The 14,149-nt window shown below is 46.1% G+C and overlaps 1 protein-coding gene and 1 long non-coding RNA gene across 3 annotated transcripts in view; one reads left to right on the top strand and one right to left on the bottom strand.

Annotated features, from left to right (window-relative positions):
* Window positions 1-6,863, bottom strand: part of LOC120530755 (putative methyltransferase DDB_G0268948) — a 31,310-nt gene extending 24,447 nt beyond the window's left edge. The window contains exon 1 of the mRNA XM_039755314.1: window positions 6,696-6,863. Within this exon, the coding sequence (XP_039611248.1) occupies window positions 6,696-6,806 (111 nt within the window). The 5' untranslated portion in view covers window positions 6,807-6,863. The remainder of the gene's footprint in view (window positions 1-6,695) is intronic.
* Window positions 6,864-10,027: 3,164 nt separating this feature from the next.
* Window positions 10,028-13,348, top strand: LOC120530498. 2 transcript variants are annotated; one of them, XR_005633972.1, is made up of 3 exons: window positions 10,028-10,394; window positions 12,296-12,364; window positions 12,455-13,348. It is a non-coding gene; the product is annotated as an uncharacterized LOC120530498 (long non-coding RNA). The 2 variants fall into 2 exon arrangements; XR_005633971.1 differs by lacking the exon at window positions 10,028-10,394 and adding an exon at window positions 11,858-11,981.
* The last annotated feature ends 801 nt before the right edge of the window (window positions 13,349-14,149 follow it).

The following is a 14,149-nucleotide window of genomic DNA, read 5'->3' as shown; positions in this document are numbered from 1 at the left end:
GGTACACCCCCCTTGGGTGCTGCAATAGGACATGAAACATACCTGACTTTTGTAAGTACACTGCAAGGAATGAGCACACGAAATTTCAGCTTCCCACCAATATAGAAAGTGGGAGAGACAGTGAGGTGTCAGTGAGGGCTTTGCCTTTTATATGTGGAGATACCAAATGCACAAATGTAACCACTAATACAGCTGCCTATCTCCCCATCACGCAGGATATGAGAGGTGATTTCCAGTAGGAGGTCAGTCCTACCTTTTCTTCTCACCATTGCTAAAATCCCACAAGGTATCTCAGTTTGACCTTCTCCCCACAATCCGCAAACCGAAAAATCCTGGATACCCTTAATTGTTTCTGTATGCAGCTGTCCCACCAGTCACATTTCAGTGTCCCCCAACAGTCTTATGAGACCACTGGCTGAAGTTCTGCCTTCATACTTCAAAGATGCTAACTATGCTCTCCAGTTGTTTTGTAGCTTTAGGTTTTATGGTCCTGACTGCTTTATCTTTACCATGGACATCCCCTCTGTGTACACAGTCATTCCTCAGGAAACAGGAAGGCCCTCAGACAGACCTCCAGGCCAGGATCCTTCCTGTTAATACCCTCCTCAGACTGACAGAGCTGGTTCTTACCCACAATTCTTTCTCTTTTGATAACGTTTTAGAGTTGCTGTTGGTCCTAGAATGGGACCTCACTATGCCAGCATCTTCACTGGCAGGGTGGAAGAGTCATATCTAATCACGTCACTGCCTTATCCAGGTAAGATCTTCATCGGTGCATGTAGGGCCACGAGAACATTCATGGAGAATGTGGTCCATTGTTTGGATGGACTCACCACAGGGACATTCAGCGCTTGTTGTGAGGCCCCATCTAAATAGGTTGTCCCTTGTTTTGCCCACCTTTGACTTAGCTCGGTTAAGCGTGACCCAGTCTTTCCTAGAGGGGGATGTCCCATTGTTTAGATGCTCTTGAGGTGTTGGTAGAGCTTCATTGGGTCACCATGGCGAAGCTCTGACATGAAGGTAGTCGCCGATTAACTTCCTGGTGGTGGTGGAGTGGGTGTCTGGAGTCAATCAGTTGCTTGAACCTTTCTACTCTTAAACTGGTTTCTTGTCGTATATGGGGAGGTGCGAGGGTGGAAGAGGGTTTCTTTTTCTTTCTACCTAGGCTTTGTACCAGATCCTTACAAAAGAAAAGATGACACTGACAGTTGTGTTGGTGCCGCCTGTTGCTCCAGAAGCCCACTGCAGTAATTCATTAATAGTTTTGCTAGTTGCCTTCAATCTCTCAGGTGTGCAGTCAACATTTCCACCATAACTCTTAGCCATCATTCTTTCTATCAGCTTTCCAGGACTCCAAACCACCATCTATTACAAGCCAACTCTCACATGCAACGGAAAAATCTCACAACTGCCAAAAGATGTGACCTATTAGTTGGTGAGAACCGACTTACGCTGTTGCCTTCTCTGCAGCTCCTTCCATTCCTGGCTCTTGAACCTCAATCACAGTTCCTGAGACTCCGCCACATCAACAGTCATGAGGTTGAATGAGGAGTTTCGTCATTGATTGAGGATACCCTCCTCAAATTGTGGTCAGGGACCTCAACCAGGTCAGAAGCAGACCTCATAACATCCACTCTATAATGAATCCCACATCCCATTGGTCCTCCCATTCTGTTCTAACACTCTGTCCTTCTCACAGGTCATCAAACATAATTTCCCCATTTTGCAGACTTAAGAGAGTGTCGACTTTGTCGAGAGGGTTACTTAACTCGGCAGTGACAGTCATGTGACTCTGGTGACTCTTCCTATGAAGTCAGTAGATCGATTGGGAGAGCATGGGGGGATCATGAGGTCACTGGAAAGGGGTGTGTGGCGCTCCTGATATCTCTATAAAAGGACAAAGGTCCAAGTCTTTGGAGTCATGGTGCTTCCTGCTTATGAGACATGGACGCTACCCAGTGACCTGAGATGAAGTGTGTCATGTGTGTGTCTTCAGAGAATCCTTGGGTGCCACTGGTTTGACTTTATGTTGCTCACGGAGTCCCAAATGAGGCACATTATCAGCCTCATTGTGAAGGAGCGTCAGTTACGGCACTACGGCCATGTGGTGCGATTACCTGAGGGTGATCCAGCTAAGAGGACCCTCATTGTTGAGGACCTGAGTGGCTGGACCAGGCCAAGGAGATGCCCACGTAACACCACCCTGCTGCAGATCAATGGTAATTTCCGGAGGGTGGGACTGCCTGGTGGGTTGACAACTGGGATCCCAAGGTGTTTCGTCGTGTGGTGGGTTTGCTGTACCAGTTGGCAGCTAATGGACTCAAATAGTGACAATTCCATGTCTGACCAGGGGGTGATGAGGTGCACTGACATTTTCTTTCAATCCTCTGCAGACCATTCGTGGGAAATTCCACAGGGTTCCGACACCTATGATGATGTCACTTCCTGCTCAGATGACGTCACTTCCATTTTTCTGGCGCCCGTGATGATATCACTTCTGGTTCCAGCATAGACATAGAATTACAAGATGCCGCATGACCAGCAGCATTGTACATCAATGTCACCGCCATATTGCGAGTGGCACTGCTGTGGAGTGAAGTAATGGATAAAGATGCCTCACGCATGTGCTGCTTGGAATTGTGCAAACCGCTGTACACTCCAAACCAGATCCCGGGGGATTACACTTCACAGGTAAGGTTGAACAATTGTTTTGGTTATATTTGGCCATTTGAAAATCCCGTTTTATAATCTTAGCACTCAAGGTCACCTTACAATAAAATTAAGCAACATTAGTAAAATTAAGACATGCAGGTTAGGTGCATTGGCGATTCTAAAAATTGTCCCTAGTGTGTGTGCTTGGCGTGTGTGTGTGTCTGTATGTGTGTGCCCTGCGGTGGGCTGGCCCTGCCCGGGGTTTGTTTCCTGCCTTGTGCCCCGTGTTGGCTGGGATTGGCTCCAGCAGATCCCCATGACCCTGTAGTTAGGATATAGCGGGTTGGATAATGGATGGATAAAAACAAGAGAATGATAAATCAAAAAGCAATAATTAGCAAACAAACAAAGATGACTGGCAGTAATAGTGAAAAATTCTCAAGTGGTATGCCAGTTTGAAAAGATAAGTTTTGAAGGCAGTTTTAAAATGTGTTATTGAATCGAGCTGACGGATATGAGAGGGAAGAGAATTCCTGAGTTGAGGAGCACCAGGAGAGACGCTCGACTCCCATAGCACTGAGTCTGACGTGTGGGACAGAAAGTGGAGCTGCAGATGAGGATCTAAGTGAGCGGGAGGAGTGCCAGTCTGGAGGAGATCAGTGAGGTGTGGAGAGCTTGAAATGTTCAGAGCGGGATTGAGTATCGTATTCAGTAGTGAACAGGGAGCCAGTGACGTCGAGAGAGAGTCGGTGTGTTATGTTCAGTGGATTAGAACAGCAGGTTATTATCCTGGCAGCAGAATTTTCAAGAAGTTGTAAGGGATGGATACGTTTTTGTGAGATGCCAGATAGAATAGCATTACAGTAATCTATAGGTGAGGTGACTCGGGCATTAACTGATACTTCAGTACTGTGTTGTGTAAGAACAGGATGAAATCTAGAAATGTTTCGGAGATGGAAGATGGCAGTCTGAGAAATGTTACTAACATGGGAGGAATTATTTAATAATAATAATAATTATTATTATTTAATAATTGCCATTATTAGTGTATAAATGGATATAAATAATTGCATGTAAACAATTCGCCAAAATCTGTTGTATGTAAACAATACTGTTTTAAATGTTATTGTTTTTTCATCAGAAAACCTGGCTTCCACCTCTACCTGTATTAGTTTAAATGGCACTTTTGTCACTCGCAATATGGAGGACGCGCTGACGAATCGTGTTGACTGGGCAACACAGTGAATGCGGCGTCTACCTATAGATGTCTATGGGTACCAGTGCCCATGATGACGTCACTTCTTGCCCAGATGACGTCACTTCCATTTTTCCAGCTCCCGTGATGATGTCACTTCTGGTTCCAGTGCCTGTGATGACGTCACTTCCTCTCCAGACCTTTAAAGCCGCCATCTTTGCCACATGTTCTCAGTTCTGTTTCGGACATTGAACCAGATATGACTCTACAAAAATTAAACCTTTTGCACCCTGGGCATAATACACGGGTGGCTGCCCCAAACCTTTCTATGTCTCCCGTCCGTTCTTGTGACACAGTGCCTGCTCCCCAACCTGACCTGACCAGACCTGCAGACGCGACTTTCCACAGGAGCCTTTTTTTTCCCTTAACTCTACCCTTGATCTCCTTCTTTGAAGTACGGTATATACTTGCATATAAGTCAGGTCTTGAAACCCGAAAAATCGATCATAAAATCAGACACCGACTTATATGCCCGTTCAAAAATATGACACAGTTTTTTCTTACATCTTCTTGCCTCCTCCAATCTCGCACCAGTTTCTCAAATGCATCAAATTTTGTTGCAACAGCGCAATTACCAATTTCTTTTTCCACTTCAACGATGTTTAATTTAAAACCAGCTTTATATTTTCTTCTGATCGAACGCTCCATCATAGATAAGGCATGCTCTTACGATAAAAGTGTGAGATACAAAAAGCACAGACAGTGCAAACGTCACTTCTGAATAGTTCGGGTATTACCGCCTGGTCACGTAGGCACCATATTGTGACGATGTGGGTTCTGGCTCCACGCTCCCTTGGCTGTTTGGGAACCCTTGAACCCAACACCGTCGATAATGAAACCGAGTGAGCTAGTCAGTGAAGGCATTAATTGAGCATCTGAACAAGGGAATGGTTAAAAGTGAAAACAGTGCTTTTATTAAAACAGTCAACAAAATAAAAAGTGTTCATAAATAGTGCAGTACTCCAAGTTCTTCAATAAATAAATAAATAATCCATTAAATGAAAACGAGGAGGTTAAAATCAATAGAAAAACAATCCTTTAAAACCAGAGGTTAAAATGATCAGGAAGCAGTCTTAAAAACCATCAAACAAATCCGGTGCTCTTCTGTTAGCGTCTCACCTGCTAATCCCGTTTGGGTATCGCAGCAGGCAAGACGCTCTCTGCAGCTGCCCTCCTACTTCACACATTCGAGACTGGAGACCTCCCGATCCCTGGCTCCGGTATGGCACTCATCCCAGTCCCGGAGAACTTGGTTTCCCACAACGGCCAGGTCGCTCACGTTGGGGATTCCCACCACCAAGTCTCCCGACTTCCGCTGCCTTTCAATGGCCTCTCCCCGGCCAGTCGCCTTCCCTGGTCACTCCGCTACCTGATCGCCAGCGGGAGCGACATCAACACAAACGCCTGGGTGTCGGCCTAACACCCAGCTTCCACGCAGCTGTCCACGAGCGCTCGATCGCGCGCTCACCACACTCACGCACCGTCTGCTTCCTCTCCTGCTCCCGGTAACCTCCGTCCTCTCCTTTCCTTTCCTTTCTCTCTCCACTTTTTTTCCTCCCCTAAAACCGACTCGCGCTTCTTTTTTAAAAATGACGAGGGCCACAGCAGCTGCAGCATTAGCCACGGGACAATCATGAATGTGGGCAGTTCCTCACCTGTGCACTAGGTGAGAAACGCCCACACCCTACGGATCGCCCGCGCCCACTATGGCCTAACGTCCCTCGCTAAGCCGCGAGCACATTGATTATTTATTTAAAAATGGCCTTTACTCAACGAGCTGTGGACCCATAACACCACACATATATAGAAGAAAAAGGCCGTGTGTGCCGTGGTTACTCTCTCAGGTGGGCATTAGCATATCGTAATCTCTTGGACCAACAGCAGGAGTTTTCTGCATTCGACTTATACGACTGACATTATAAAATACCAGAAATTATACAATAAAATCAAGAACTTATCCGCGAGTCTATACAGTACTTAACCTTCACTAATGTCTCGTCCACGACTCACTTCACCGAGGACAGCCACATTCCACACCACATACTTTGATCTGTATATTGTATCATCTGAAAACGTATCACCAACCGTACCCTTGTATCTGGGCCCTCTTTGTTAATTTCAGTATTAAACAACGGGGTGTCCAGCAGACCGTTTCATGGAGCACGTTCAAGCCGTTAAGATCGTAGACCTTACAAAGTCGATTGTTGAACACTTCGCATGTCCCTCAATCACAACTACCCTAATCGCTCGTTCTGGGTTCTTTCACAGGTATTCAAAGACCCTTTTCAAAGAAAAGCAAAACAAGCTCAGCTCACACGTGTCTCCAGGTCTCAATGACAGACTGACTTTTTAACCTCTCCCTTCCCTTCATCTTCTCTAATGGCAGCTCTTTCACACCTCCCCTCACCGGCCCCCGATTTGTTCCGTCCTTCCCCTTCCTCTCCTCCCCTTTCCTTCTCATTTGCTCCCCTGATGAATTCTATGCAGCCAAAATGCTGTGCCTTTAAATTTTGTTTTCCTTACTAAATTCAGTAAGTGGGTCTGAGTGGCACGGTGGTGAGGGCTGCTGCCTCACAGCTCGGCTGCCTGCCCATCTGAAGTTTGCTCCTTTGTGTCTGCAGAGGAATTACGTGGATGGACGAGCCCAGGTGTTTCCACCTTCCTGGCCACCGGCTGTATTTTTTTTCAATTATTATTAATTACACAACAACAAGAAGATGCAAATTTTAAATTGTGTATCACAGTCATCAAATGCTCGGCATCTATAAAGTTAAAAAAAAAGTCTCACTTTGCTGTCCAGATACTTCAGGACTGCGTTTTTAATCTCTTCAGGCGGAGGAAAGCGAAACTTCTGATACAGAGCGGCGTGCTCCTTCCCTTCAAACAACCGAAAAGCCATCTCTGGAGGTTGCCGAGGTCCTGTCGTGCACTTTCCCAGACTAACGGGCACGCAAAGTGTGTCTTTAAAGGGGGGCAGTGGCTTATAGATGGAGGCCAAGCCGCTCCAAAGTCCACACTCCCGTTTAAAATGTTACCAGCCGAGCACATGTGTCAAACTGTAAGCGGCTTATATAATGGGAGTCGTGCCCGATTATGTAAGTTTCATTATGTATCTGTTGGCAAAGGTTTAAAGTCACCTGGAGCAAGAAGACACCAAAGCCCGTCACGAGTGGAGAGACACAGAAAGAGTGGGAGAGATGGAGAGGGAAAAGGAGAAGGGGTCAGGCCGGGGCACTCTGAGCTCCAGGAACCTTAATGAGGCATGAAGCCTCATACAGCAGACTGGGCAAAGTACTGAGATCCTGCGACTTTCTGCACACTTCAGTGTATTGTACATTTCATTTTTAATGGGTAACATCGGTCTATACTCCCATAATGACAAGGTGGCATGTTTTCTGAAAGGTTAGAACATTTATTATAAATCAAAAACTGAAATCTCTCATTCAGAAGGGTGTACAGACCCTTTGCTGTGGCACTGCAGTTTTGGGCTGGAGAGCCAATGAAAGGCAGGATGTTACAGGATGAGACTCGCCAGTGGCCGTGAACACAAGCCAGCAGTGGAGCAGGTCTAGCAAGTGCTGCTCTATAAGGGCTTCATCATGTCTCACACACACACACACACACACACACATACTGCATGGCTTGTCATGACGACTCCACCCCTTCTGACAGCTTCCCTCTCTCTCTCACAGGCTCCACCCCTTCTGACAGCCTCCCTCTCTCTCTCACAGGCTCCACCCCTTCTGACAGCCTCCCTTTCTCTTCTCTCTCTCTCTCTCTCTCTTTAACAGACACAGCCCGTTATGACAGTTTCTCTCTCTCTTAGGCTCCATCCCTTCTGACAGTATGTCTCTTTCCCACAGGTTCCACCCCCTCTGACAGCCCCCCTCTCTCTCTCACAGGCTCCACCCCTTCTGACAGCCCCCTCTCTCTTTCTTTCTCTCAGGCTCTGCCCCTTTCAGTCAGCCCCTCCTCCTTTTCACACAGACTCAGCCCCTTATGACTGCTTCTCTCTCTCTTAGGCTCCAACCCTTCTGACAATGTCCCTTTTACCCATAGTCTCCACCCCTTTTGACAGCGCCCCCAGGCTCCAGCCATTCTGACACCATCTCTTTTCCCCACATGCTCCACCCCTTCTGATAACCTCCCTTCTCTCTCCCTCTCTCTTGAAGACTCCACCCCTTCTAATGGCCTCTCCCTCCCAAGTCTGTGTGGCCCCACCAGAATTTTCAGGACAATAACAACACAGGCTGGGGTGTGTAAATTTGAAGGTATCCTGAGATGACAATTAAACATACAGTGGATTTAGAGACTATTCAGAACCCCCTTGCTTTCTGCACGTTTTATTGTGTAGTGAATTTCATTTTTAATGGGAAAATTTGTCATTTTTGCAGATCAACCTACACTTAACATCCCATAATGACAAAATGATAACATGTTTTCTGAAATGTTGACACATTTATTAAGGATCAAAAAGTGAAATCTCTCGTTTATAGAACTTCTCACGCACTTTGCTGTGACACTTTAATTGTGGGCTGGAGAGCCAATGAAAGGCAGGATCTTTCCTGAGACTCACCAGTAGCCGTGAACACAAGCCAGCAGAGGAGCAGATGTAGCAAGTGCTGCTCTTTAGAGGCTTCATCATCTCTCACACTCACACACACACTCACACACACACTGCATGGCTTGTCATGATGGCTCCACCCCTTCTGACAATATCTCTCTCTTAGGCTCTGCCCCTTCAGATATCCTCTCACCTTCCCCTTACAGCCCCCTTTCTCTCTCTTTAACAGACTCAGCCCCTTATGACAGCTTCTCTATCTCTTAGGCTCCACCCCTTCTGTCATTACCTCTCTTCCCCATAGGCTCCACTCAGACTAACAGCCCCTCTCTCTCTCTCTTAGGCTCCACCCCTTCTGTAATTATCTCCCAGTCTAACAGCCCCTCTCTCTATCTCTTAGGCTCCACCCCTTCTGTCATTATCTCTCTTCCCCACAGGCTCCACCCAGTCTAATAGCCCCTCTCTCTCGCTCTCTCTTAGGCTCCACCCCTCTGTCATTATGTTTCTTCCCCACAGGCTCCACCCCTTCTGACTGCCTCTCCCTTCCAGGTCCCTCCAGAATTTTCAGGACAAAAGCGGAGTTGGCTGAGGTGTATAAACTTGAGGGTAACATGAGATGCTGATATAACCATGCAGTGGATTCAGAAAGTCTTCAGACCCCCTCAGATTCTACACACTTTATTGAGTTGTAGGTAGGGATGCGTATCGAAAAGTGATATTAAATTGGTACCAGTTCCAAAATATCAATCTGCTCCCAGGAAAACAGTGAAGCTACCGGTATTTTTGTAACGTTACTCCTTTTTGACATTAGCAGTGTTTTTAAATTCCTAACCGTCCCCTAATGATGACGACACTGCAGGTCTCAGATGATCACGTTTTAGTCGCGTGGCTGCGTGCTCTCCAGTCATCATGACAGATCAGGTAAAGCGTTCAAAACTGTGGGCTCATTTTAGTAAATGATAATGCGGCGAAACGCAATATGCAGCATGTAAAACGGTGGTTGCATGTACAGAAAAGGGGGCAACACTAGAACGTCATGGAACACGTCCAAGTACACCATTATATAAATGTGAAGCAGCGCAGCGTCTTTGACTGCTTCAAGAAAGCGGCTGCTGAAACGTCTGCAGTGCAGCCACCCTGGTCCGATGCCACTGGAATTAGCTGGTCATCATCAAGTGAAGGTGCAGTAACACTTGTTATCATTGCAAAAGTCAGGCTGCACATCCAAAGTGTCCATCGCTTTTTAATTTGTGTTCAGACAGACAGCGGTGTTGCAGCAGCAGAATTCAGACACTCAGGCTCACCCTGCTCTTCATCACTGGACGAGGAGAAATGACAAAGTGAAAGATGTACAGCCCCTCACCACCACAGTGGAGTCGTGGTGGTTTCGGTGTGCACAGCCACTGGCGTAACAATGGATTGTGCAGATTGTGCACAAGAGCCTATGAGCTTGGGGGGGGCCCATATAGATTTAAAAAACACAGTCTCGATGCAGTGGCTTCAATGTTCAAAGTCTTGTGACCATCAACTCTGACCTCGATGGCTGACGATGAATTGTATTCTGCTGCTGATCTTCTCGTTGAACGCTACACCAGCGACATTTCACCGGCGTTTTGCTCTCAATTGTTGTCATTTCATTGCATGTTTTCAATCCATCTTGTCAACCAAGTCGACTGTTTTTTGAAGTAGCTGAACTGTGGCTGACAGATCACTGTGCACCGTCGTCTACTTTCAGTGACATCTGCACGGCTTACATGTTACTGCCGACTACGCCAGTGACTGTTGCTGTGTCTGAACGATCGTTCTTCAAGTTAAAACCCATCAAAAATGACCTCAGAAGCACCAGGTCACAAGACAGACTTAGTGGCTCGGCTGGACTCTCAATCTAAAACGAGCACGCCAGACAACCCGACGGGTCAAACAATGGTGAGACTTTTGCATGACAGAAGGTATTTTAAGGTACTAGTGACATTAGAAGGAATATGATTTGTGATTTGTCAGTCACTTCCATTTTTGTAAGCTTTAACAGTTTTAACAAATCTGTAATGTTTTATTGTGTACCTTACTATGGCTGACTGTGCATTAGTGTCAGTACTGTGAGGATTTGTGAGCGTCACCACTTTAGGATGCCTATTTTCTCAGAACTTGTGTAAAATGCGTTGATTGTGTAGTCGTATCCTGTCAGCCGGTGTTGTCATTTTAATTTGTCACAAACTGAAATGGCTCTATTTTATAGTACAGAACAGTTTCTACTTTGTAGCTTACCTTATATTTTAATCATCTTCTTTCACAAAATTGTCTTGGAAAAGCAAGCAGGTCCCCATCTCACATATATTTATGTACGACTACTACTACCCACAACTCCCACATTCCACTCCCATATTTTATTTTATCTTTCTAACTTACAGCGGCTGTAATAAAGCGATTTAAAAAGTTATTACAAATTCCATTTAGAGAGCCGGTTTGATTGTCACCAGCGTGTGACCTGATAGTGACGCGGACCTGGACACCACTGCCCAGCTGGCCCTGAGGATCTAGTGGTGAATGAATTACTAAGAGTTATGCCAGACAGGAGGAGCCCACCTCAGGGCACTGCACAAGGGGTCCTTCAGCAAGCTGGCTACGCCACTGTGCATGGCGCAACATCAAACACTGATTGCTGATGTAGTTTGAACTGAGCGGACCTCACAGCTGGTTAATTTATAACCACAATAAGGAACACAAGAAGAAACAAAATGAGTTATCTCACTTGTAAAAAGTTTGAACTGTAGGGCGATGACGACAGCCCTTCACCCCAGTTACCCCGCTCCATTTCAAGAGGCTGACAGGACAAACGTCACCAGTGAGCCTGCCAGCGTGTGAAGAGCAGGTAGCCATAACCACTGATGGGAGGACAAGAGTCACATTGCACTGTGAAAGTGAAGGCCAACTGTGACACAAAGTCCTAAAGACCCCAGGCGGTGTGTGGGACTCTGAGTGGTCCTGTTGTGGCTCAGGAGACAGGAGAAGTCTGTAAAGGTTGTAGCCGTAACATAACGCTGCAAATGGGGACATGGCTGGACGACAGCTCTGAATTATAAAGCATGGATGCGTTGCACATTCTCTCAATCCTGGAGAACAAAAGCTCTGTACCACCCAAACCTTCTGCAAGTGGGCAGCAAGGACCCGGCATGCCATTGTGTGGATGAGGAGATCACCCGTCGTGAAGTCCTTGTTCCAGGAGAAGCAGCCGTCACACACGGGCAGCATGGGAGGAATTCGATGGGTTTAAATAAATTCACTTCTATGCCAGGCCAGCGGGTGGCGTTGCACACTAAACACCTTCTCTCTTTCCTCTGCAGACCCCCCGCCTGACCTGACTTGTGGCTCCAGTTCTCAAAACACCCCAGTTCTCCATCGCTGGACGAGGAAAATGACAAAGGAACAGACAGCAGAAAGTCACGGGGCCGTTGGAGAGTGAACTGTGAAAGATTTTCAGCCCTTCACCACCGCAGTGGAGTCACGTTGGTCTCGGTGTGCACATCAATCACTAACTGAGCTGCCCTCACAACCAGGGACAAGTTAAATCACAACCATAATAAGCAGTAGAGTAGGGTGGGAGCCTGCGCTGATAGAGCGTCCTGCCGCACCCACCACGGGGTGATCCACCTGCACAGTGGGTGACACCTCAGAACCGCCCTGAACAGTGTGAGCTTCGTTTACAGTGGCTGGAGTGCCAATCCTGCCACCAGCCCCTCAAATTCTCAATTCTCTCCAAATCCACCATATTGTCTCGTGTATTTCACTTCAGTTGTGGACTCGGTCTCTTAAGATTACTTTTTTTTCAGGTACATGGAATGGACTCCCCAACACTTCATCTTGGTTTTTGTTGTTTCACCTTACGCAGTGCATCCTGGGTAAGAAACTAAACGCCACTGCTTCATTGTCACTCGGGCAGGACTAAACAAATTTCAAATGAGTTCAGTGAGGCTCTTTGTATGTTTCAGGCCTGCCTGACCATTCTGCTGTCCTGGAAGTGACAACACGCTGGAAACCCGCTGTCTCTCGTGGTGGAAGGACTTGTGGAACAGCCATACTGGCATCCTCCTTGGACCCACGAGGCAAAAGGTAATCCACTTACTCATAAAGAGCTAGTAGACATTAATGAAAAGTCTAAGCAAACGTAATGTATGACATGTCAGCACGCCGACCATTCACGTCTTCAACCCTAACCCTATTCAAAACAAATGTGTCACTTAATGTTTACATAGTGTGGGCCACCAGGGGGCGTACAGCTCCCCAAACCCCGGGCACGACAGACACAGAGCCCAGTCTTATCACACAGCACGCCTTTATTTCACCTTTTTATTTCCTTTATTTTCTGTTGCTCCCCACAACACAGCACAGTATAAGCACCAAATAACACTCTTCTTCTTGTCTCTTGTCCGACTCCACTCTTCCTCACAAGCTTTCTCCTCCTCCTCCCGACTGAGGCTCGCCCCTGTGAGGCTGGCAAGTCCTTTTATGTCGGCCAACCCTCTTGCGCCCACGTGGTCAGCCAGCACTTCCTGGTGAGGCGGAAACCTCAAGCCAATATGGCGCCTCCATTTTTACAGCACCCCATGGCGGCACCCACAGTACCCTATGTAACCGACTCGACTCTGCTTTTTCCTGCGTTGTGTAAATAATTATCACGTAGGCACGTTGAGTTAGAACACGAGCTTTTATTTTCCTCCTTCAGTAAACCCCCTTTGCAAAACAAAAGAAATAGACAGAGCGTCACATATACGTCTTCTTCCCTCTGCCCACACAGCGTCCACGACGCTTCTCGCGTTATTATTTATATAAACACATTACATATAAAACTATTTACAATAAAATTACTCCAATTTTCCAAAGAAAACTATTTACAATACACATAGCTTTATACACAAAAAAATCCTAATTTTATAATTATATATTCTTAACAAATGAAAAGAAAATATATATATTTATATAGCATACCTTTGCAAAACTGAAAAAAACAGAAACTGTACTTGTTAAAGTAGTAAATGACTTGCGGGTAAATGCAGACAGAGGCCATTTATCTGTTCTCATCCTCTTAGATCTGAGTGCTGCATTTGACACCATTGATCACTATATTCTTAGAAATCGCCTTAGTCAATGGGTGGGCCTCTCTGGCAGGGTCTTAAATTGGTTTGAATCCTACCTGGCAGGGAGAAAATTCTTTGTGAGTTGTGGTAATCAAATCTCAAAGACACATGATATCCGATATGGTGTTCCACAAGGCTCTATCCTGGGTCCGCTGCTCTTCTCAATCTACATGCTTCCGTTAGGTCAGATTATCTCAGGTTACAATGTGAGCTACCACAGCTATGCTGATGACACACAGCTGTACTTATCAATAACACCTGATGACTCCGACTCTTTCGATACACTAACACAATGTCTTACTGGTATTTCTGAATGGATGAATAGTAATTTTCTCAAACTAAATAAAGAGAAAACTGAAATTTTGGTAATTGGCAATAATGGATTCAGCGAGGTTATCAGAAATAAACTTAATGCACTAGGATTAAAAGTTAAGACGGAAGTAAAAAATTTAGGGGTAACCGTTGACTGTAATCTGAATTTTAAATCGCATATTCATCAGACCACTAGGACAGCATTTTTTCATTTAAGAAACATAGCAAAAGTTAGAC

Source organism: Polypterus senegalus, chromosome 6 (assembly GCF_016835505.1).
Source record: "Polypterus senegalus isolate Bchr_013 chromosome 6, ASM1683550v1, whole genome shotgun sequence".
NCBI lineage: Eukaryota > Metazoa > Chordata > Cladistia > Polypteriformes > Polypteridae > Polypterus > Polypterus senegalus.
The sequence above is the reverse complement of the archived record's forward strand: the minus strand, read 5'-3'. Positions and strand labels throughout refer to the sequence as shown.